The 25638-nt window shown below is 50.4% G+C and overlaps 1 protein-coding gene across 2 annotated transcripts in view; it reads left to right on the top strand.

The window, feature by feature from the left end:
- The first annotated feature begins 3964 nt into the window (after positions 1-3964).
- Positions 3965-25638, top strand: part of Agfg2 (ArfGAP with FG repeats 2) — a 38901-nt gene continuing 17227 nt past the window's right edge. For both annotated transcript variants that reach the window (XM_059249086.1, XM_059249085.1), the window contains exons 1-3: positions 3965-4340; positions 23114-23207; positions 23744-23859. In XM_059249086.1, coding sequence (XP_059105069.1) covers positions 4120-4340; positions 23114-23207; positions 23744-23859 — 431 coding nt within the window. In that variant the 5' untranslated portion in view covers positions 3965-4119. The remainder of the gene's footprint in view (positions 4341-23113; positions 23208-23743; positions 23860-25638) is intronic.

Genomic DNA, 25638 nt, shown 5'->3' with positions numbered 1-25638 from the left:
CACACACACACACACACACACACACACACACACACACACGAATGCCTGGGAGTACATGCACATGAGCACAGGAGGAAAAAAAAAGGTTGTTGGCCAGGCAAGGGCCCGTATCATATTTCTTGTGCACCAGAAGCAGCTGGCCAAATAATGCCCATGAAATGGTCCCTGAAAACTGATCTAGTGGTATCTGGGAGACCATACCCGCGAGGCTGGACCTTTCCCTTGCTGATGGGGATATGTGATCCAGTGACTGACATGGTGTCAGTTCATCCCCAGCCAAGATAGAAACCGAGTTACAAAGGTCTGGGAAGCTCTCACCATTACTAGTGTGTGTGTGTGTGTGTGTGTGTGTGTGTGTGTGTGTTAAGGTACCTCAGGAGCCATCCACCGTTTTTAAGGTTTTGTTTAGATGTATTTATTTTATTTTATGTGTATGAGTGTTTTGGCTGCGTGTATATCTGTATACCACATGCATGCCTGGGGCCCTCAGAGGTCAGAGGAGAGTGTCAGATCCCCAGGGATGGATGGTACCCTGTAGGTACTGTGAACCAAACTCAGCCATACTGCAAGAGCAACCAGTGCTCTTAACTATTGGGCCATCACTTCAGCCCTCTTTTTCTCTTTATTATTATTAACCAACTTGGTTTTTGTTTGTTTGGTTTGGGTCTTTTTTGTTTGTCTGTTTGTTTGAGATAGAGTATCTCTATGTAGTCCTGGCTGTCCTGGAACTCACTCTGTAGCCCAGGCTGCCCTTGAACTCACAGAGATCCGCCTGCCTCTGCCTCCCGAGTGCTGGTATTAAAGGTGTGCGCCACCACCGCCCGGCCCCACCTTGTTTCTTAGACAAAGCCCCTCATTTGGATCTGGGGTTCCCTGATTGGCTGCTAGCTGGTTGGTGAGCTCCAGGGATGCACCTGTCTCCACCTTCCCAGAGTTGGGATTACCAGCATGTACTACCATGCTCAGCTTTTTCAAATGGATTCTTTTTTTTTTTTTTTTTTTTTTTTTTTTTGGTTTTTCGAGACAGGGTTTCTCTGTGTAGTTTTGGTACCTGTCCTGGAACTCACAGGCTGGACTCGAACTCACAGAGATCTGCCTGGCTCTGCCTCCCGAGTGCTGGGATTAAAGGGGTGCGCCACCACTGCCCGGCCTTTTTTCTTTTCTGGAGCTGAGGACTGAACCCAGGGCCTTGCGCTTGCTAGGCAAGCACTCTACCACTGGGCTAAATCCCCAACCCCTCAGATGGATTCTAGAGGTCAAGTTCAGGTCTTCATGCTTGCATGGTGGGCACTGACTGAACTATCAACCTAGGCCACCACTCCTGTACCCTCCACCCCTGATTATTGGTGTGTGTGTGTGTGTGTGTGTGTGTGTGTGTGTGTATGACACATGTGGGCCGGTGCCTTGAGGACAGAAGTCATTGGATGGATCCCTTGGAGCTGTAGTAATAGTGATTGTGTATCACCTAGTGTGGGTACTGGGAACCGAACTTGAATCCTCTGGAGGAGCAGCAAGTGTTCCCCACCCCTCCAGCCCCTACTACGATACTCTTTGAAAAAACATTTGCCTTCCACCCCCCAGATCACCCAGGTTCTATCGACTTAACTCCCCAAGGGCAAAGGGCTCCTACCAGGGAAGCCACCAAGGCACTAGCAGAAGAGGGTGTCCCCGAGCTGCCTGTGCTCTTGCTGATTATGAGAGGAAATAGGGTTGTTCCTCCCTGATATGGCCTGGGTGGAGTGGACACAGGAGGAGGAAGCACCCTTTGGTTGCTCTTGCAGACCACACCCTGGAGGAAAAAAAAAAACTGACTGAAAGCTATCAGAGTCCAATGGTCATCCAATGTCTTTTTCATTTGCTAGTGGTGGTGGGTAAGTGTAGTGGTTTGTTTAACCTTCCAAGAGGTGAAGAAATAACTGTTGGCTAAAGAGAAGCTGCAGAAGAAGCAGACAGCACAGGGGAGACGATGAACTCTGAGAAAGTACAGAAGCCTTCCTTCCTTCCTTCCTTTCTTTCTTTCTTTTTTTTTTTTTTTTTTTTTTTTTTTGAGACAGGGTCTCACGATGTAGCCCTGGATGTCCTGGAACTCGCTACATAGACCAGACTAGCCTCACACTCACAGAGATCCTCCTGCTTGGAATTCAAGCCGTGTGCAATCGTATCAGGCAGCGATGTTTTAAATGGACAAAGATGTTCCCCCTGCATGTCTGGATGGGACTTAATGTCACCTTCTTTCAGGGGTGAAGTGTATTTGTGGCTCTGACAATTGGAGAGGTGGAACAAACTGTCACTTACATCTGGACTTCTTGTATTCTTTCTTCCTGTCTGCATAGATGTATGTGTGTATAGGTATGTATGTATGTGTGTATATATGATATAATTTGCCATCCTGGAGAGGAAATACTGTTCCCACCACTGATCCAGCACCCCACTATGGAAGACTGTGTGTGTGTGCTCATGTGCACAAGTATTTCAAAGCCAGAGGTCAATACCAGGTCCTCGATCAGTTTTCACTTTGGTTTTCTTTTTCTTCCCCTGGGGGAAAGTGTATCTCAGTGGCCTGGAGCACATTCATTTAGCTAGATGGTTGGCGATCAAGCCCCAGGGACCCTCCTGTCTCTGACTCCCCAGCTCCAAGATTACAGGGGCACACTGGCTTCTACAGGGGTTCTGAGGCTCGAACCCGGGTCCTCAGGCATGCATGGCAAGCACACTTCACCGACAGAGCCATCTCCGCAGCCCTGGACTTTCTAGTCTTCATCTACATGGGACCCGTAAGCAACTTCATCTGCTCCGGGGCTCTCCATAACTCCTGTGTACTGGTGACTCCCAACCCCATCTCTCTGGCTCTGGCCTCTCCTGGAATCAGGCCTCCGCCTACCCACCTCCTTCATCAGCCCACTGGAGGTTTCACAAAGCCATTCCATTGACGCGTCTGAAACAAAACTGCTGATTTATGGTTGTCAACATCCCTAAGCCCCCTCTCTTTCAGCCTTTCCCTTTTGAGGCAGTGACCGAGGAGGACCCCGAACCTCGAAAACTCCTACCTCTACTTCCCAAATGCTCGAATTACAGGCCTGTGCCACCACTCTGGGTTGTACGCAGAACTGGAGGTTGAACCCAGAGCTCAGTCTGTGCTAGGCAAGCACTCTACCCACTGAGATACATCCTTGGCCCCAGAGCGGAGCTTTTAAAATCGAAAGACTCAGATTCAAATTCTGACCGAGCCACAACCCAGTTCTGTGATACACTTCAACATGTTTTCTTGAATATATAGTTTAAACATAAAGTGTGTGTGTGTGTGTGTGTGTGTGTGTGTGTGTGTGTACACTCATGGAGATCAGATGACTGCTTACAGGGGTCGGTTTTCTTACAGGAGTGAGCTCCGGGGATCAAGCTCGGGTTGTAAGGGTCGATGGCCAATGCCTTCATCCCTTAAGCTATCTTGGGTATCCAACCTCGAGTTTTTAACTTTAAAGTGGGGGCTCCACCTATGACATGGGTAAATAAAACATCTTTTATAAAGCACTCGCCCTCACCGTCTCTGTCTTTCCCTTTCTCCGTCAGCCCCTCCTAGGGCTTTGCTTCTTTTCTGCTTTGCTCGTCTCCAGCCAGGCTCAGCCTTGGAACAAGCCTTTGAAATTTGGCGGGAATTAGTACCAGCCGGGGGATGAGCACTGCGCACGCGCGGAACATCTCCTTTCTCTCGCACGCTAATTTTGCAACCTTCACAACCAATAAGAGTCTTCCTGAGAACCCGTGGCGAGAGGGGGCGGGGACAAGGAGGAGGGCACGCTCGGTGCTAGCACGGCGGGGGTCTTTGTGAGCCAATGGAAGAGGCAGGAGGCCGGGCGGCCGGGAGGCGTGGCTCTGGAGGCTCGAGCAACCGGAGGCCGTCCCGAATCGGGCCAATCAGAGCGAGGAGGTGGGAGGGGACTGGCCAATCAGCGTGCAGAACAGGACGAGGAAGGGGGCGGCGGAGTCTCTCGCGGTCGCGGTCGGGGCTGCAGGAGCTGGTGTCAGGGTTGCCGGGCGTGCGAAGGCGGCGGAGGCGGGAAAGGCGGCGAGCGGTGAGAGGGGAGCGACCGCTGACTTGCTGCAGAGCAGCTCGGAGGAGAGATGGTGATGGCAGCTAAGAAGGGCCCGGGCCCAGGTGGCGGGGTCGGAGGGAGCAAAGCGGAGGCTGAAGCGGCTTCGGAGGTGTGGTGCCGCCGGGTGCGGGAGCTGGGCGGCTGCAGCCAGGCCGGGAACCGCCACTGTTTCGAGTGTGCCCAGCGCGGGGTCACCTATGTGGACATCACCGTGGGCAGCTTCGTCTGCACCACCTGCTCCGGCCTCCTGTGAGTGGACCCGGGGAAAAGTGGGTTTGGGGTGGAGGGGAGCTCGGAGCGATCCGGGAGGCCAGCGGGGGGGAACCCCGGCGTTGGACGCGGTTGGTGGAAGGTCGCCTGCTGCAGAGATGTGTCGTGGGGGGAAAGGGAAACAGCGCACGGGGACAGAAGGCGAGGCTGGAGTCGGGTTGCGGAGGGAAGGGTGGGGGCTGGAGAGGGACACCGGGAGAGGATTGGAGAAACTCCCTGTGGGAGGCGAGGGCGAATTGCAGGTGGGGAGAGAGAAAGTGTGGAGAATTGAAAGGCACTGGGGTGGGGTGGGGTGGGGGAGGGACTTAAAGGGCCAGAAATTGACGTAGACCTTTAAAGGGAACTTTAGCTGGGGATGTATCTCAGTTGGTAGAGGTGCTCGCCAAGCCTGCTCCGAGTTTTCATCCACAGCGCTGCATAATAATACCGAGTACTGTGGTACTCGCCTGTAATCCCAGCACTGAGGGGCCGGTGGATCAGGAGTTCAAGGCCAGCCTGTGATACTCGAGACCCTCTCCCCTCCACGACAAAAAAATAAAATAAAAAGGAAAGAAGCAGGGAAATCGAGCTTAGGATAAAAGTGCCCTGCTCCGGCTGGCTTGTGTGCCTCCAGCAGTGCGATGGACGCAGAAGGGAATGGAAAACACTACGTGCTTTCGTCCAGGCTGACAGCCTGGAGTGGCAGGTCCGAGGCCAGGGATCAGGTGCAGATCCTAATCTTCCAGAGCTCTGGAATGCTAGCTAGAGGGGTGGACGACTTATGAAATCGAGCAAGGGCAGAGAGCCAGCGGGTTATCCTAGCGGACAGCTCTACTTCCCCAACGAGATGAGGATCAGAACGGGAGATTCTTTTCTTTCCCCTTTTCTACTTCCCTTTAAAGTTACATTTTCTTTATTTATTTTGTACTGTGGGGGCAGGTAGGTTCCGTGGCTTGTGTGGGGATCAGAGGACAACTTGTAGGAATCAGCACTTCCCTTCCAGTATGTGGGTCCCGGGGATCACACTCAGGTGGTCCACAGGCATGCCTGCAAGCTCCCATTCTTGCTGAGCCAGCATACTATTAATTTTTTTTTTTTTAATGAGATGGAATCTCATACAGTCCGGGCTGACCTGTTTGTTTGATTTTTTTTTTTTTTTTTTTTTTTTTTTTTTTTTTGAGGCAGAGTTTCTCTTGTGTGCTGTCCTGGCTGCCTTGGAACTCATTCTGTAGACTGGGTGGGATTCAAGACATGCACCACCACCACCACCACTGCCGCCCAGCCCAGGCTGACCTGTAATTCGCTGTGTAGCTGAGGCTAGCCTTGGAATGCAGATCCTCCTGCCTCCACCGACCAAGGGCTGGGATTCCCCGAATGCACTGCCATGCTCAGCGTGGGGTCCTTCTGAAGTGCACTGAGTCTCACCTAGTAAACTGTAAATTTGGGGACAGAGGCTTTGGTTGTAAAATCCACAGTGCTCCCTCCAGCGTGGACACTATTTATTCAGGCCCCGCTACTTCAGGTAACAGCGCTCACCCAGATTTCGTATATAGTAAGCTCCCCCTCCTTAGGGAATTATTTGATGAGTGTCAGGTACCAGATCTTTGGGTTTTTAGGGGACTTATTTTGCCCGGTTTTCTAGTGTTATTTTAGTACACTGCTGTTTTGTTGTTGTTGTTGTTGTTGTTGTTTATTCAATAAGGAAAGTTCTCCTGTTCTTATATGCATACCAGCCTAAAAAACAAGGAGTATTGTTCTTATGCGACAGATGGGAGATCAAAAGCAGAAAGAGGTTTAGTAATTTACCCAGTGCCATATGGAGGACTCTGCAGCGTTTGTTATTTAGTGTGAGTTATGATCGTGGGGAAACCAGAAACGAGGATCCGGGTGTCCTAGGAGACAGTTTGGAACCACATCTCTACTCAGTTGCCCTTCTTCTCCAAATCTCTGTGTTCTTTTTTTTTTTTCTTCCTTTTTGAGACAGTCTCATGTAGTCCAGGCTAGCCTTGAATATGTGGCAGAGGATGGCTTTAGAATTCTGTTCCTCCTGCTTCCATCCCCTGAGTGCTGGGGTTACAGGTGTGCCACTCTTGCCTGGTTTGCGAGGTGCTGGGGTCCAGCCCCGGCCTTTATGAATGTTAGGAGTGCGCCTGACTGAGCAGGAGCCCCAGCTGCCTCTCACCTGCCCTTCTGTATTGTGAAGTTGAAAGTGATTTTTGGAGCAGGCGGTGGTGGTGCACCCCTTTAATCCCTGCTCTTAGGAGGCAGAGGCGGGTGCATCTCTGTGAGTTCGAGGCCAGCCTGGTCTACAGAGCGAGTTCCAGGACACACACACACACACACACACACACACACACACACACACACAGAAGAGGGGAAATGCATGGGTTTGAGGGGATAGCTCGGTGGATAAATACTTGCCGTGCCAGCATGAGGACCTGAGTTTAGACCCGCAGTACCCAGGTAAATGGCAGGAGGTCGTGGTAGCTTGTAATCCTGTTACTTGGAGGAGGGTGTAAGGGGTCATGGCAAGCTGGCTAGTAAGAGTGACTGAATCAGTCAGCTTCTGGTTCAGGAGAGAGACATTGCCTCAGGATATAAGGTGGAGAGAGATGGAGGAAGATAACCAATGTCAGCCACTGGCCCCTGCCTGCACATGCACTCACACACATGTGACCATACGTGCATATACCCTCCCTGCCGCTCAAAGGGGAGTAACTATACCATAGCATATAGTAAAAAAGAAAGCATAAATCTTGAAATGTTATGCGAAGGGACATCTGTATTGTTGTTCGGATACTTGGGTTTGAACTCAGGGCCTTACACATGACAGGCAAGTACTCTGTGACTGAGCCACGCCCCCCCAGTCCTGGAAAATCAAATTACAGCGTTGGTTAGAAGTGAAGAGAAGCCTTAATGACTCCTCAGAGCTGGGCCGTAGAAAGAAACTGCCAGGAGAACTGTTCATTTGTCCCAGTGGTTAGTGGTGAGGGCATGGGAGATAACACACTGGGGGTGGGCTGGGGCCGGAGAGATGGCTCAGCAGTTAAAAGTGCTTGCTTTTCCGTAAGACCCAGGTTCAGTTCCCACCACCGACAAGGCAGTTCACGACTGTCTGTAACTCCAGTGCGAGGGGATCCAATGTCTTCTTCTGGCCCCCAAAAGCACTAGGTATACGTGCGGTGTACAGGCATACATACAGAGGAAACACTCATACACCTATCCTTTTTTGTTTGTTTGTTTTTGGTTTTTCGAGATAGGGTTTCTCTGTGTAGCTTTGCGCCTTTCCTGGAACTCACTCTGTAGCCCAGGCTGGCCTCGAACTCACAGAGATCCGCCTAGCTCTGCCGAGTGCTGGTATTAAAGGCGTGCACCACCCCCGCCCGGCCTCATACACCTATTCTTTGTTTCTTTGTTTTTCTTGTTTTGTTTTTGAGACTGGGTCTCATTGTGAACTCTGTCTGTCCTTGAACTCGATCTGTAGACCAGGGTGGCCTGGAATTTATAGGGCTTCACCTGCCTTTGCTTCTGGAGTGCTGGGATTAAAGGCATGGGCCATTTTATTTTTATTCTAAAAATAAATAAATTAAAACAAACCAAACAAAACAACAACAACAAAAAAAAAAAAAACCCAGGGGGCCAGAGAGATGGCTCAGCAGTTCAGAGCAGTGGCTGCTCTTCCAGAGGTCCCGGGTTCAATTCCCAGCACCCACATAGCAGCTCACAACTGTCTGTAATTCTAGTTCCAGGGAATCTGACACCCTCACACAGACATATGTGCAGGCAGAACACCAATGCACGTAAATAAATCTTTAAAAAAAAAAAAAACAACAACAAAACCAGAGCCCGGTGAGTAATAATAAAAAAACAAACAAAACACAAACCTTGGGCAGGCAGGGGCTAGATCTCACTTGATAGAGTCTAGAGTGCATGGGGCCCCAGGTTCAGTCCTCCACACTGTGTAAAACGCATCTGCAATTTCATCACTTGGGGGGGACACAGGAGGATAAAGAATCCAAGGTCATCTTTAGCTACTTAGTGAGCTTGGGGTTAGCCTGTGATACAGGAGACCTTGTCTTTAAAAAAAAAGAGAGAGAGAGAGTGAGGGAGACGGCTCAGCTGTAAAAGTGTCTGCAGCCAAGCCTGACGACCTGAGTTCAACCCCCAGGACCTGAAATGTGGGGCGAGGAGAGCTGATTCCCCCGAGTTGTCCTCTGACCGCTACACATAGGCCATGGCACAGGTGTATACACACACAGAATAGATAAATGTAATTAAATTGGGCCCGGGCTGTCCTAGAACTGGCCGTATAGACCAGGCTGGCCTCAAACTTAGAGATCTGGCTACCTCTGCGTCCCAAGTGCTGGGATAGAAGGCATGCACTCACTACAACGCCCAGCTTGGAAAAAAAAATTTTTTTTAAGGTTTTAAAAAGATAAAACTCTGCATAAGTAGGAAGTGCTGACATTGTTACCATTGTTTTCTAGATTTTGTTTCAAGTATCCCTTGATAATCTCCGTCTTCTATAATGAATATCCCTCAACCAGGACAGAAGGGAGGCCAGGGGATCTGGGACACTGTAAAAACCTGGTTTCTTCTGCTGGAGAAGTTAACTGCTTCTGTATCAGTGCACGATTTATAGAACTTTATACCTCTTCTGTTGGTCAGGACCTGGGCTGGTGAGATGACTCTGTGGGTAAAGGTGCTTGCTGCCAAGCCTGATGACCGGAGTTTGATTCCCTGGATCCCCACGGTAGAGGGAGAGAACTGTCTCCTCCAAAGCTGTCCTCTGACCTCCACTGGAGCACCGTGGCACACGCACGCACACGCACGCACGCACGCACACACACACGAATGACTAGGGGCTGGAGTGATGGCTCAGTGGTTAAGAACACTTGTTGTTTTTGCAGAGGACCAGGGTTCAATTTTCAACACCCACACAGTGGCTCACAACCACCTGTAACTCCAGTTCCAGGGGATCTGATGCCCCCTTCTGGCTCTGAGGACACCAGGCATGAATGTGGAATATATTCATACACTCAAGCAAAAGCACACATAAAAAAAATAATTATTATTTTTTTTAAATCTTCAAAAAAATTTTTAAGTGTACTGAAAAAAGTTGACTCTTGTGATTTAGGTAAACACTGGATGGGGGTTGCTGTGGTTGGCTTTGTGTCTCAGACTGGGTGGGCTGCTGAGGATCTCCTGTTCCCATGGCATTAAGTACCAGAACTCAGTTCTCAGTGGGATGTCTATATGGCTCAGTGCATAAAGGGGCTTGCTGCCAAGGCTGACAACCTGAGTTCGATACCCAGGACCCATTTGGTGGAAGGGAAGAACTGATTCCAAAAGGGTGTCCTCCCTCAGACCTTCATACTCCTGCCATAGCTCAAGGAGACAGACACTCACAGGGAGTAATAAATAAATTATTAGATTGAATTTTTAAGAGTCCATCAAGTTGATTGCCCATACATTAGGATTTTGTGATGCTGGTAAATGGAAATAGTAGTGGGCCCACAGCCTGCATACTTACGTATTTGGGTAGTTGACAGATTTCAGTTGAATAACCCCAGCCACTGCCCTGGGTACTGCAGATCCAGCAGTAACAGTTCACCAGCTTACCTCAGTGGAGCCTGGGGGCTAGAAATAGAGCCTTCTCTGTGTAAGTATGTATGTGGTGCGCCTGTCAAGGCCAGCAGAGCTCGGTGTGGGGGGCAGGGCAGTGTGAGCACTTATTAAGGTATGGTGTCAAAAACAGACCTAGGGAGATGGCTCAGCTGCCTAATCCACTTGCCCCACCGTAGTCTGTTCTCTGTTGCTACGGTAAAACATCATGACCAAAAGCAACTTGGGGAGGAAAGGGTGTGTAGCTGGAGTGTTCCTGTGACCCAGCCTGCCGGCAGTCGGGACACATCTCTCCCACTCACGTCCCCCAAGTAAACACAGAAACTCATATTACTTATAAACTGTATGGCCGTGGCAGGCTGCTTGCTCTCTGTTCTTATATCTTAAATTAACCCATTTCTATAAATCTATACCTTGCCACGTGGCTCGTGGCTTACGGGTATCTTATGTCATGCTTCTCGTCATGCTTCTCGTGGTGGCTGGCAGCGTCTCCCCACCTCAGCCTTCCACCTCCCAGCATTCTCCTCTCTCCTTGTTCCGCCTACACTATCCTTCCTGCCTGGCTACTGGCCAATCAGCATTTTATTTATCAATCAATCATAGCAACATATATTCACAGCATACGGGACATCCCACAGCAAGGGTGTATTTTTGATTATCATGCTCCAGTCACAGCCCGTCGTGAAGGGAAGTCAAGGCAGGAAATTGGAGGCAGGAGGGGAAGCAGAGGCCAGTGCTGCTTACTGGTTTGCTCTCCATGGGTTGGTCAGCTGCCTTTCTTATATCATCCAGGACCACCTGCCCAGAGGCCCCACCCACAGTGGGCTGGGCCCTCCCACATCAATCATTAATCAATAAAATGTCCTATTCCCTCTTGTCAGAAGACTTTAGCTTGTGTCAGATTGACAGAAACCGACCCTCAAAGCCTGAGGAGCTGAGTTCAAATGCCCAGTACCTGTGGGCATGGTGGCGCACGCCTTCGATCCCAGCACTCTGGAGGCAGAGGCAGCTGGATCTCTACAACTTCAAGACCAGCTAGATCTACATAGGGAGTACCAGGCCAGGCAGGTCTGGGATGGCTCCGTGTGTGTCTGTAACCCAGTGCTGTCGGGAGCAGAGACAGGAGGATCCCTGGGGTTTGATGGCTCCAGGGTAAGTGAGAGACCCTGTCTCAGGAAAGGTACCTGCCACTAGGCATGAACCCAGGGACCCACATGGCGGAAGGAGAGAACTGACTCTCCCAAGCTGTCCTCTGACCTCCACATGGACACGGTGGCATAGGCATGCACACATGTATGTCTCTGTACTATGTGCGTTCAGGGCCCACAGAGGCCAGAAGAAGGCCTCGGATCCGCAGGAACATGTGGATACTAGGAATCAAACCTGGGTCCTCTGGAAGAGCAGCCAGTGCGCTTAACTGCTGAACCATCTCTCCAGCCCCCTGCATTCCTTTCTTCTTTTCCTTCCTTCCTTCCTTCCTTCCTTCCTTCCTTCCTTCCTTCCTTCCTTCCTTCCTTTGTTACGGGGTTTAATGTAGCCCAGGCTAGCCTCAAACTAGCCAAGTAGCCAAGGGTGGCCTCGAAGTTCTGGTCCTCCTGCCTCTACCTCCCAAGTGCTGGGATTACAGATATGCACTGCCCTCCTGTACCCAGTTTATGAGAATTGAACCAAGGCTTCAGGCATGCTAGCAAGCAACTCTACCAACTGAGCTACGTCCCAACGCCTCCCCCCCCCCCCCCCAATAGCAGACTGAGGAGCCAGATACCTTTAGCACCCTAGTCAGGGAAAGGAAATAGCAGACTAGGTTTCATCTTAAAGGCCATTTTTCTGTTGGCTGTATTATAAACATGGCTGCCTTGTAGAGAGGGAGTCTTCTGGGCTCAGTGCAGAACTGCCAGAGTTCCCAGTTGGCCAGATTGGCTGATGCAATAGAGCTGTGTGTTCTTGCCAAAGCTCAATTCCCTAAGATTTGAGGAAAGAAAAAAAAACTCATTTTATTTCGTTTTGTACATACTTATTGCGAGTGTCTGCGTATGTGTGTGCATGCCTATGCCACGGTGGCCATGCGGAGGTCAGAGGACAAGTTGGGGTTCTCTCCTCGCACCATGTGGGTCCCTGGGTTCATGCTTAGTGGCAGGTACCTTTCGTTACCCACAGAGCCATCTGACTGGCCAGAATTCCACATTTCACATTAGCAGACAGGTTTCCTAAGCCCCCGCTGCATATATGAGTTTATATGTTCACGCTTTTTCTTTGTTTTTTGTTTGTTTTTCGAGACAGGGTTTCTCTGTGCAGCCCTGGTTATCCTGGAACTCTCTCTGTAGGCCATGCTGGCCTCGAACTCAAAAATCTGCCTGCTGAGTGCTGGGATTAAAGGTGTGCGCCACCACCGCCCCGGCACTTTTTTTTTAATGAGGTCTTTTCTCAGCTGTAGCAATAATCTGCCACGTTGGTGGGAGGGCCTGAGAGCGGCTGCTAGTTGGTGTAGTTTCTAAATTTGCATTCGTTTGCATACGGGCTGCCACAAATGTGGTTGCCAAATCTGACTTTGATCATTTTGTTTTCTTCCAATACCTAGCTTCTCTCTTTGGCAGTACTGGGGATTGAACTATGGACCCCATGCATATGAAGCAAGCACTCTACCAGTGAGCTACAGCCCCAACCCCCCAATACCTAGTTCCTTTAACCAGGATTTAGATGTTTTGGATGTCCCCCAACATACACACATGCTTAAGATTTTTCTTTGTGCTGGGCGGTGGTGGTGCACGCCTTTAATCCCAGCACTCGGGAGGCAGAGGCAGGCGGATCTCTGTGAGTTCGAGGCCAGCCTGGGCTACCAAGTGAGTCCCAGGAAAGGCGCAAAGCTACACAGAGAAACCCTGTCTCGAAAAACCAAAAAAAAAAAAGATTTTTCTTTGTAACTGCATGTGCTTGTTTGTGTGGAAGTCAGAGGAGAGCCATAGATAGATAGGCATTGGCTCTCTCCTTGTACTATGTGGGTCCTAAAGATCCAATTCAGGTCCAATCCAAGCACCTTTACCTGCCAACCCATCTCACAAGCCCTTGTCTTGTCTTTGAGACAGGTTCTCATGTAGTCCAGGCTAGCCTCAAACCTCCTATATAACCAAGGCAGGCTAGCATCAAGCCTCTCTATAACCAAGGCTGGTTTGCTACCTCACAAGTGCTGGGGTCCCAGGCATGTATCACTGTCTTGGTTTCACGTAGCCCAGACTGGCCTCCAACTCCCTGTGTATTGTGTACTTACAATTCTAACTCTCCTCCAGGAGGATGGACCTGCCTCTTGATGCTTAAACTAAGGTAAATATTGTTACTGAGAAGCCATCTGTTGAGCTGGTGTAGTGGCATGCACACTGTAACCCCGCCACTCATGAGGCCTAGGCAGCGGGGTAGAGTTTAAGGTCAGCCTGGGTAACATGTTGAGACCCCGTTTCAAAGAAAAGGCATCTACAGAGCAGTACCTTAATGTTCTGTATTTGTGTGTGTATGTGTCCACATGTACATGTGGGGCCAGGGGTTAGCCTTGTGTATCAAGTGTCACCATCTTGGTTTTGGTTTTTTAAGACAGAGTCTCTCACTAGCCAGGAACTCACTAGTGAAGCTAGGCTGCCTGACCAGCAAGTAACGGGAAGTCATCTGCCTCCGCTCCCTGGTGCTGATTACAGTCATGTGCCGCCACATCCGGCTTTCTTTATATTGATTCTGGGGATTGGACTTGTGCTTGTTCAGTAAACACTGTGTAGACTGAGCTGTTTCCCTCATCCCTGTTCTTTCCCAGGCTTTCTTAAGAGCCCCTGTGGGATAAAACACTGTTTGGAAAGAGAATGGAAGCCGGTCAGGGTGCCACATGCCTACAGTCTCAGCACTCAGAGCTGGAGGCTGCAGGATCAGGTGTTCAAAGTCATCTTTAGCTGTGTAGTAAGTTGAGATCAGCCTACATGAGACTCCTGCCTTAATATATCCCCCCCCCCCAAAAAAAAAAGAAAAGAAAGAAAGAGAGAGAAAAAGAAAGAAACTAACTTTGATGCTACTTTTTTTTTTTTTTTTTTTTTTTGGTTTTGGTTTTGGTTTTTCGAGACAGGGTTTCTCTGTAGTTTTGGAGCCCATCCTGGATCTCACTCTGTAGACCAGGCTGGCCTCGAACTCACAGAGATCTGCCTGCCTCTGCCTCCTGAGTGCTGGGATCAAAGGCGTGTGCCACCGCTGCCTGGCGGCAGGTCCTTATTTAATACTTAAGGTCTCACTAATAGACACTTTTTACCCCTGCCCATCTTTATGTGACCGTGAGAGTCAGACTTTTAACATGGATGGTGCTCCAGGAGGGCGTTTATAGAGATGTGCTCTGACAGCTCTTTCTTTGAAATCAGTCCCACATTACACGTGCCTCAGTTTCCCTGCCTGACTTGCTAGAAGTGGTTCCTACTTGAAGCGTCCTGTCTCTGTGGAAGGAAGGTGTAGCTGGCTGTCCCGTAATTCGGTACTTTTCCATCTGTTTGAGTAGGAAGGTACACATGAACCTTGCCCTGTTCGATCTCTAGTGCCCTCTGCTCCCTCGTCGCTCGCTCGTAGCCGCCTTTACGGGGCGGTAAACGGCAGAGGTTCACTTAATAATTGACTTAGGCTTTGTGTACGGGGGTGTGGCTAAAGCTGGTGTCGTTCCCCAGGAACTCTCCACCTGGTTTTTGTTTTTTGTTTTGTTTTGTTTTGAGACACTGTCTCTCTGTGTAGCTCTGACTATTGTGGAACGCACAGAGATCCACCTGCCTCTGCCTCCCTGGTGCTGAGAGTAAAGGACCCAGCCCTGTTACACTTTAACCCTGGTTCTGTCTCTGGCCTGGAGCTTACCAGCCATGCCTGGCCTTTTTTTTTTTTTTTGAGACAGGGTTTCTCGGTAGAGCTTTGGAGCTCATTCTATAGACCAGGCTGGTCTCGAACTAGGAGATCCCCCTGCCTCTGCCTCTTAAGCACTGGGATTAAAGGCATATGCCACCATGCCTGATGACTTGGCTTTGGTTTTAAGCATCAAACTCAGGTTCTGGAGCTTGTGAGATAATCTCTTTACCATCCCAAAGTCCCTGATTGATTCATTTTATGTTAGAGGTCCATAAATAACTTGAAAAACCTCTAAAGAAGTAATTAAAAAAAAAAAAAAAAAGGTGAAAAGAAGCGAGGCGTGGTGGCCTAGGTCTGTGACCCTAGCACTGAGAAAGGCTAGCCTGGGCTCCCTAGACCCAGTCTCAAAAAGCAGAAGAGCCAGTGAGCTAGCTCATGCGGTCAAGGAGCCTGCCACCAAGCCTGACCCCACAGGGTGGGGGGAGAAAGCCGACTCCCTAGAGTTGACCTCTGACCTCCACGTGCAGACTGGCACACGTGTCCCCACACACAGAGACACACAAACAGGGGAGCCTGTCGCCTGGGTCCACGGGTAAAGGTGCTTGCTGTGTAAAATAAATAAATGTTGTTTTCCTTTTTAACCAGAACAAAAGGAAAAGAAGGTGGGGACGTCACTGTGGACGGTGGCGCCACGCACACCTGTAATCCTGACACGTGGGAGGCGGGAAAAGGAAATAGAGGTGACAGGCTTGAGAGTGGGGAGGGGAGGAGCCCGCGGGGCCGCCAGGCCAGCGTGGCCGTGCTCTGCACCACGAAGTGCTGTCGTCCTCCCAGCTGAGGAAGGATGGCGCCGTGGATTGGAGCAGGGTTGAGATAGGAAGAGAGTTTTACGTTAGTGAGATCGACCGCGGAGCAGGGTGACGGGGACCTTCCTCAGGACTGTGGAAGCCCCTCGCGGAGACTTCTTGGTGTGTGTCCAAGAGGGTAAAGGCTCCTACCCGCAAGCCTGATGACCTGAGTTCAATCCCCAGGACCCGAGTGCTGGAAGGCGAGGGCTGGCTCCTGCGTGTTGTCCTCTGCCCTACACACACACACACAGACACACACACACACACACACACACACATACACACACACACATACACACCACATACATACACACCACATACATACACACACATACACATACATACACACACATACATACACACATACACACACATACATACACACACATACACACACATATACATACACACACATATATACACATACACACACATGTTACATAAGTCAAGTTTATTTATTTATTTATCTATTTATTTTTTATTAGGAAAGAGCTAAACAGGTTTACCTATCCCTTGCTCACAAGAGTGGAGCCGAGTGCGGAGATTCCAGCAGTAAAGAAACCCAGATCCAGGGTGTTGAATCTGAACACAAACATTCAGAGGAAAGGAATTCCCAAGTTTGAATTTGGCACCGAAGAGAGGCGAAGTTAGATGCTGGGTGGGACTGGGTTTTTTCCACTGTTGACCTGGCAGAACCTTCTCCTCTCAGCCTCACAGCAGGTTTGATGCTCTCGTGGATCGAGATTGAAGCAGAAATATAGGCCAGCGTGAGGGTGATGAGGTGTGGTAAGGTGGAGATACTTGTGTGTCTAATAAAATCAGAGGGGAGGAGAGAGGCGGGGAGACTCCTCCGGTGTCTGTACATGCATGAAGTTGCCTTTGCAGAGGACTGTGGAGCATTTCGAATGCTATTAGGGGCCTGGTTAAAAAAAAAAAGTAGGGCCTGGAGATGTGGCTCTGTTGGTGGATGCTTGCCTAGCGTGCGGGAAGATGCTGATTGGTCCCCAGTGTTTCATAAGTTGGGCATGGTGGTCCAAGGGTATAATCCCATCCGTCACTGGAGAGGTGGAAACAGAAAAATCAAGAGTCCAGTGCCATCCTCGGCTGAAGAGCAAGTTCAAGGTTCAGCCTGGGCTGCGTGTTTCAGAAGAAGTGAGGAGGGAGAAGAGAGAAAGTGGATAATAACGCAGGCTTAAGACTTAAGTCCTAGAAACCAGTTTGCTTTCTCCTGGGGTTGCAGAGAGGCTCTAGGGGTAAGAGTCCGCACCCCCAGCCTCCACGTAAAAAGCTAGGCATGTACATGTAACAGTAAGGAGGCGGGAGGTGGAGGCAGGGGGATTGCTGGGACTCGCTGGTTGCCAACCTAGCTCCAGGTTCAGCCTCACTCAGGAGAGTGACAGAGCAGCACTGTCTCTCACCCCCTCACATGCACACCGCACAGGCACATTCATTAACTAATTTCAAATGGTTGCCCTATTCAGACTGGGCAAGTAGATTTAGTCTCTGGGTTTGTCTGGCATGGGGTTGTCATCACAGAAGGGCAGTACCTCTTTGTGTGTGTGTGTGTGTGTGTGTGTGTGTGTGTGTGTGTGTGTGTGTGTGTAGGGGGGAACCTGAGTTTTGTTGGGGACACTGGGTGTGAGCCAGAGGGTTGGGTCTGTTTCATTCCAGGCCAGTGAGTCACATCTGGCCCATCACATGACCCTGGAACTCACATGACCCTGGGCTGGACCCAACGAAATGCAAAACACCTAGGCCAACTCTCTCAGCTGCTGGCAGGAGAGGGCCACGTTTCTACATCAGTGTTCGTTCGCAGCCAGCAGTGGCCTCTGTATGATTCACAGAGACATGGTCTGACTCATAGGCCCTCTTCCCGAGCTGCAGCCTCCTTGTGGAGAGTTCTCCCTGCCCCCCAGACTGGCTGTGGTTATTCATAATCCAGTCCCCAGGCATCAAGGTCAGAGCCGGGCTCTCAGTGCTGTACCACAGAAACATCCTGTTCCCTTCAGATGCATTCAGCCCCATGTTTTCCAATCACTTCTCGGCCTTCCTTCACCTGTCATACACCCCCCTCCCGAGACACCCCTCCTGCCAAGCTCTGGGGGAAGGCCTGCTGTTCTTTTGATTGATGCCTGCCTGAGTCCCGCCTCCTTGTCCTTCCCCCTAACAAGGAAGCGCCTCTGTGTTTACAACTGCTAACAGTTCCTGGTTGTCCTTTCAGGAAATGTCAGTGACCTTCTTATGATAGGCTTAAAATCTGTTTTTCTAATGTAAACATAATAAATTTGACCATTCCCATGACCTGACGGTTCTGTTCCTCCCCCACTGCTAATATACTGAATTGCACCCTCTAATCCATCAGTGTTTGACTGGATGGTATCTATTGCAATGAAAAGTACTCTTGTGTCAGCTTTTTGAGTCCCCAGCCTTCCTGGGGTTTTTTAATTTAATTTAATTTTATTTTATTTTATTGAGACAGGGTTTCTCTGTGTAGCTTTGGAGCCTTTCCTGGAACTCACTCTGTAGCTCAGGCTGGCCTCGAACTCACAGAGATCCGCCTGTCTCTGCCTCCCACTCCTGAGTGCTGGGATTAAAGGCGTGCACCATCACTGCCCGGCTTTCCTGGGTTTCTGTTTGGTTGTTTTTTGTTTTTTCAATACTGAGGAGTAGAACTCAGGGCTTTATACATTAGGCCACTGAGCTATATCACTGTAGTGTGTGTGTGTGTGTGTGTGTGTGAGCTAACACGTGCACAGGAGTGTATTTGTATATGTGTGAGTACACTTGCATGTGTACATACTTGTGTGGAGGCCCTGATCAGCCTCAAGTGTTGGCCTCAGGTGCTGCCCACCTTGTGTTTTGAAATAGAACCCCAGTGGGACCCAAGGTTGCAGTTTGCCCAGGCTGGTTAACAAGCCGTGGGGATCCACCTGTCTCTGCCTCCCCAGCCCTGGAGTTGCAAGCATGTACTACAGTGCCTGGTTCTGGGAATCAAACTCAAAACCTCAGGCTCACACAGCAAGGACTGTACGGGCTGAGCTCTCTCTTCCCGATGTCTTCTCCCAGTCTTGTGTTTTGTTTCGAGGCCTCACCAAGTTGCCTAGGCTGGCCTTGAACTGATTGTGTAGCCAAGGCTGTCCTAGAACTTACAATTCTCCTGCTTTGGTCTCCCAAGTAGCTGAGATTGCCCTGACAGTGAACTCCTTGGGTCATTGGATACACTTGGCGGTCCAGACTCTGTCCTTCAATTTGCGTTTTCCTCCGAGCTCCCGCGTCATTATAACGCCTTGTACTTTGGCAAAGTGAAGATTTGTCAGTGGCCTGGTGTGGTGGTTGCAGGCCTGCAATCTCAGGAATTGAGTGGCGGGAGGCAGGGGGATGAACCTGAACTCTTTCATGAAACCTTGTCTAAGAAACAAAAGCAAAAACAGGCCTGGGGATGTGGCTCAGTGTGTAGAGTGCTTGCCTGTCGTGCAGGAAGGCTCGGGTTCCATCCGCTAGCACCATTAAAGCACCCTGGTGGTGCATGCACACCTGTAAGCCCAGCACTTGGGAGGTGGAGGAAGGACGGTCAGAAGTTCAAGGTCATCCTCGACTACATGTGGAGTTGGAGGCCAACCTGAGCTACAAGAGAACCCACCTAAAAAGACAAAAAGGACTCAGCAGTGGAGGGACAACGGAGAGAAAAAGTGGAGAGACAGCAGAATGGACTCGGGCTGGGATGCAGAATGCCCTGGTGGTCTGAACAGGGAGAATTTGGAGGCTAAGGAGAGTAGACAATGGAAATGGTTTATTAAAAGCAGGCTGGCAGCCGGGCGGCGGTGGCACGCCTTTAATCCCAGCACTCGGGAGACAGAGCCAAGTGGATCTCTGTGAGTTCGAGGCCAGCCTGGTCTACAGAGTGAGATCCAGGATGGGCTCCAAAACTACACAGAGAAACCCTGTCGGGGGAGGGGAGGGCCAGGAAGCAGGCTGGAGCGGCTGGGGTATAGCTCAGTCGGTAGAGTGTTTATGGACCATGCAGGAAGCCCCAGGTTCGACCCCCAGCATGCATAGGAGGGGACATGGTCTCTAACACTTGTAATCCCAGCACTTGGGAAGTGGAGGCAGTGGGGTTGGAGCTCAAGGTCATTCTTCACCACATAGCAAATTCCAGGCCAACCTGGACTATTTGGGAGTCTTTGTCCCAAAAATAAAAGAAGGGGGAGAAGCAGGCTGACTCAAATTAACAACCAAACCAAATCAAGTCGTTAGTGAGCAAGCGCTCAGAGGAAGCTGGACTAGCTGAGAAACCGGATCCCAGCAGACTTCAGGACGGATCCTGTTGAGGAGCTATTGTCTGCTCCAGTTCCCGGCTCTGCTGTCTGGTCCCCTCTCCCCTTTCTTGAGACGTCCTCCTCCTGGATCCCGCTTGTCGTTGTATAAGGGCATTTGGAGAGCCCTTACTCAAAAGTCTAGCCGCGCCGGGCGGTGGTGGCGCACGCCTTTAATCCCAGCACTCGGGAGGCAGAGCCAGGTGGATCTCTGCGAGTTCCAGGCCAGCCTGGGCTACCAAGTGAGTTCCAGGAAAAGGCGCAAAGCTACACAGAGAAACCCTGTCTCGAAAAACCAAAAAAAAAAAGTCTAGCCGCAAGAATGGCTGGAAACAACCTCCCGTGTCTCGGCCATTGCTAAAAATCCCTCAATGAGCCGTTCATCACCCAGGAGCAGCCGTCCTTCCCTCTTCATTCTGGGGTTAGCATCTGCCCCTCCCCACAGTCGGCCGTCACTGACGCTGCTGGCACGTTCACTGCCATTCTCCCAAACTTGGCAGGGATATCTTTGTGCTGTGAGTGTAGGTATATATTCCTCACTTAAGTATTTTTTTATTTTATTATTTTACATGTATGGGTGTTTGGTCTGTATGTCTGTGTACCATGTGGGTGCAGTGCTATCTGAGGCCAGAAGAGGGCGTCAGAGTCCCTGGAACTGGAGTTAGAGATGGTTGTGACCCACCATGTGGTTGCTGAGAATCCAACGCAGGTCCTCTGCAAGAGCAGCCAGTGCTCTATGAACTACTGAGCCATCTCCCCAGCCCCATATTTTTGGTCTTTTTTTTTTTTTTTTTTTTTTTTTGAGACAGGGTCTCATTCCCGGCTAGCCTTGTACTTGCTCATATAGCCAAGGATGGCCTCCTACACCTCCCCAGAGCTGTGACTGCAGGTATCTCTGCCACCACAGCGGGTTTATGAAGGGCTTCATGAAGCATTCGACCAACTGAGTTACAGTCCTAGAACCTCCCCAGTGTTTCAAAGCCAAAGAGGCCTCAGTATCAGAGACTTTCTTATGTGCGTCCGAGGTCTCTCATTTCCTGGTCTAATTTATTTGTTTTTGCTTGGCTGGTTTTGTTTTTTGAGATGAGAGTAATAGGTCTACACCAGAGTAAAATGTAAAGTATAAAGCAAGGAGGACCTGGGGGCTGGGGAGATGGACCAGTGGGTAAAGGCACTTGCCACCAAGCCTGATGACCTGAGTCGGAGCCGCATGGCGGAAGGAGAGAACTGAGTCCCGCAAGTTGGCCTCTGACCTCCACACGTGTGCACCCTGTAGTGTACACACAATAAACAAGTCAATAAATAAATTTAAGAAAGGCGAACCCATGAAGCCTCCACCTAGCTGAGGCCCCCTGGTTTCCTGTCAGAACCGCTCTGCACCGGAAGGCCAAGTGAGTGGGAGTGGGAAGTCTTTCTTTGCTATTGTAATCCCCACAGGGTGTCTGTGGGGAACTTGGCTCTCCAGGGAGTTGACAGCAGGCACAGAAGCATGGCTGTGAGCCCATGTCCTTCTCTCTCGTGGCTGAACTTGACTTCCTCCTGCTTTATTAAAAGATCCTGGAGGAGGAAAGCCTGGGATAGTTCTTTGTCCAGATGTGGCTCCCTGACGGGGCAGGGCGATGTGTGTGTGTGTGGGGGGGGGCGGGCGGGGAACTACACGCTGTCCATTCCCACCCACACCTCCATCCTTCTGCTAAGGGAACAAGGCAGCTGCCTTCCAGATCCCGACTCTGGTCGACATAAGCCTATCTCTTGTCGCCAAGGGGCCCCTTTTCTGCCATATCTCCTGCTCGGCGGAGTTCATGGGACCTCAGGATGTGCCGCCACAGGTCAAGAATAACAGGAGGAAATGGGATATGTGGCTGAGTGTCTCAGCTCCCAGAAGTCACCCCTCAGTCTACAGGGGTGGACAGGATCTGAGCTAGACGAGAAGAGGTGTCCAGATGACAGGCCTCTGCCTCCTCCTCCGAGTCATTGACAGGGTCACAGTGTGTCTGTCTCTCTTCCTTGTCTCTCATTTGAAGTCTACAGAATATCCTCATGTACGTTTTCCCCTGATACTAGCTTTTTAATTACATTTATTTATTGAGTGTGTGGGGCACATGTGCCACAGTGCATGTGGAAGTCAGACAAGAATTTGCAGGCATCGTTTCTCCCCTTCTGTTGTGTGAGTCTTGGGTGCTCAGATCTTGAAGCTCTGCGAAAAGCTCCTGTACCCACTGAAGCATCTTGGAAGGACTTTCTTGTTATTGTATGGTGTCCCCACACACACTTGTATTGGAGATAGAACCCAGGGCCTTGTGTATGCTAAGCCAACCAATTTTCAACTGACAAATCACACCCCAGCCCCTCACTGGGGGATTCTAGGCAGATGCTCTACCACTGAACCACACCCCAGCCCCTCACTGGGGGATTCTAGGCAGATGCTCTACCACTGAGCCACACCCCAGCCCCTCACTGGGGGATTCTAGGCAGATGCTCTACCACTGAACCACACCCCAGCCCCACACTGGGGGATTCTAGGCAGGTGCTCTACCACTGAGCCACACCCCAGCCCCTCACTGGGGGATTCTAGGCAGGTGTTCTACCACTGAGCCACACCCCAGCCCCTCACTGGAGGATTCTAGGCAGGTGCTCTACCACTGAGTCACACCCCAGCCCCTCACTGGGGGATTCTAGGCAGGTGCTCTACCACTGAGTCACACCCCAGCCCCTCACTGGGGGATTCTAGGCAGGTGATCTACCACTGAGCCACACTCCAGCCCCTCACTGGGGGATTCTAGGCAGGTGCTCTACCACTGAGTCACACCCCAGCCCCTCACTGGGGGATTCTAGGCAGGTGATCTACCACTGAGTCACACCCCAGCCCCTCACTGGGGGATTCTAGGCAGGTGCTCTACCACTGAGTCACACCCCAGCCCCTCACTGGGGGATTCTAGGCAGGTGCTCTACCACTGAGCCACACCCCGGCCCCTCACTGGGGGATTCTAGGCAGGTGCTCTACCACTGAGCCATGCCCCAGCCCTGGGGTGTGGTCCTAACTGGGAAGATCGTACATGCTGCTGATTTATTTCTCCTCCATCACTCCCTTAATACATACACTGCCCTGGCTCACCTCTCTATCTCTGCCCTACAGGAGAGGCCTAAACCCCCCACATCGAGTCAAGTCCATCTCCATGACAACTTTCACTGAGCCTGAAGTCTTGTTCCTCCAATCTCGTGGAAATGAGGTGAGCAGCCACCGCCGAAGGAGGCGGGAGCAGGCCACAGCTGCGCCACTTGCCAGCAGAACTTTGTCTCAAGATGAAAAACCCAATAGTTTCCTTTGAATTTATTTTCTTTTTTTTTTAACATTTATCTATTTAGAGTGTTTGTGTGTGTGTGTGTGTGTGTGTGTGTGTGTGTGTGTGTGTGTGTGTCTGTCTGTCTGTCTGTCTGTGGTTGGGGGAAGAAAAGGTTCTCTCCTTTCATCATCTGGGTCCCAAGGATCCAGCTCAGGCCATCAGCTTATCTTCCCAGCCCCCAACAGTTTCTTTTGGGATGAATTTCTCTTTATATTTTTAGTATGTGCTAATGTTTGCCTTATGCATGTTGTATGTTTATCTAAGGCCTGACCTATTCACTTATAAACTGTGGGTCAGGGATTTGTAGGTGCATGCAGATCCTCCCACTGTGTCCAAGCTCAGTAGATATTTTGTCTTTGAAGACATCGACCGGAAATCATTCCATTCACACTTGGTACAGTTTACCGGTTCCGTTCCTTCAGGTTTGCCGCAAGATCTGGCTGGGTCTTTTTGATGCTCGGACATCGTTGATACCAGATTCCAGGGATCCTCAGAAAGTGAAGGAGTTTCTCCAAGAAAAATATGAGAAAAAAAGATGGTAAGGAGGAAGGAGGAAGAGAGAGACACATGTCCAAGGCACCTTGTTGGGCGGCCCCATTGCCAAAGTATTGCTGGCATTTCTCCAAGACCAGACTTGACCCCAGCTCCCAGGTTGAATTAGTGTTAAATTCTGACTTCAAAGTAGTGAATTGAAACTGAGCGTATGGGTGCATGCCTGTAATCCCAGCTCTCGGGAGGCTGAAGCAGGAGGATCAGAAATTCAAGGTCATAGCTGGGCAGTGGTGGTACACATTTTTTTTTAGCGTCAGCACGCAAGAGGCAGAGGCAGGTGAATCTCTGTGAGTTCAAGGCCAGCCTAGTTTACAGAGCTAATTCTAGGACAGCCAGAACTTCACAAACAAACCCTATCTCAAACAAACAAACAAACAAACAAAAAATGAATTCAAGGTCATCCTTGGCTACTTTGTGAGTTCTGGGCAAACCTGGGCTACATGAGACCCTGTCTCAAAATAATGAGATAACAAATCAACATTGTGCTCGTTATGCATCACTAACCCTGCAGTTCTGTTTGTTTGAGACGTGTAGCCCAGGCCAACCCTGAGCTCCGTACATATCCAAGGATGACCTTGAACTTTGGATTCTTCTGCTGCTGCCTTCTGAGTGCTGAGATTTGAAGTATGCACCACCACACCTGGCTTATTGGGGCTTCCGTGCATGTTTGGCCGGTGTTTTACCTGCTGAGCCACATCCCTAGCCCTAACCCTGCAGTTTTGATGTCCCTCTGTTGGGGAATGATTGGACCAAGGAGACAGATCTGTCCACGTGAACTGGTTTCTACCGCTCCGTAGATCTTGAATACACACATGTGCATGTGTGTGCCAGGGCGTGTGTGTAGAGGTCAGAGGACAAGTTTGTGGAGCAGCTTCCCCTTCCAGGTGGGTCTCAGGGATTGAACTCAGGTCATCAGGCTTGGCAGCAAGCCCCTTCACCTACCGAGCCAAATCACAGGCCCTCCATTTCAATTTTTTTTTAAAAGATTTATTTATTATGTATACAGTGTTCTGCCTGCATGTGTCCCTGCAGGCCAGAAGAGGGAGCCAGATGTCATTACAGATGGTTGTGAGCCACCACCATGTGGGTGCTGGGAATTGAACTCAGGACCTCTGGAAGAACAGCCAGTGTTCTTAACCTCTGAGCCATCTCTCCAGCCCCCCCTCCATTTCAATTTTGAGGCAGGGTCTTTTGGTGAACCTGACACTTGACACTTCAGGTAGACTGGCTTCCCGGTGAGCTCCTGAGACCTACTTGTCTCTACCCCTAGAGCTGGGATTACAGAGAGACTTGCCCCACCACATGACCTTATGTGGGTGTTGGGGATGTGAACTCAAGTCCTCATGGTTATACCCACTGAACCTGAGACCACTTCCTTGGGGTGCCCTAGCATTAAGATGCTTCCAGAATAAGGGTTGTAAACATAGGGACTGGAGATCGGGACAGACTGAGCTCCATGTTGGACAAGGTATAGTCAAATTCTCTGTGGGACTGAGAGGGAGAAGTCAGAAAATCTGGTAGTGCGGCCAGTGATCCTAGCCACTCCAGAGGCTGAGGGAGGAGGAGGGAGTTCATGGCCAGCCTGGGCAACTTAGTGAGACCTTGTCTCAAAATCACAAGTGCAGAAAGGGCTCCTGTGTAACCTGTGGGAGGCCCAGACTTCAGTCCCTAACACTGAGAGAGAGTCAGCGACAGGGAGAGACCCAGAAAGTTAAAGAGGGGTTGGGGGCTCAAGAAGGAAGTTGTAGGGGCTGGAGAGAGGGCT

The sequence above is a fragment of the Peromyscus eremicus genome, chromosome 23 (genome assembly GCF_949786415.1).
Source record: "Peromyscus eremicus chromosome 23, PerEre_H2_v1, whole genome shotgun sequence".
NCBI classification, from domain to species: domain Eukaryota; kingdom Metazoa; phylum Chordata; class Mammalia; order Rodentia; family Cricetidae; genus Peromyscus; species Peromyscus eremicus.
The sequence above is the reverse complement of the archived record's forward strand: the minus strand, read 5'-3'. Positions and strand labels throughout refer to the sequence as shown.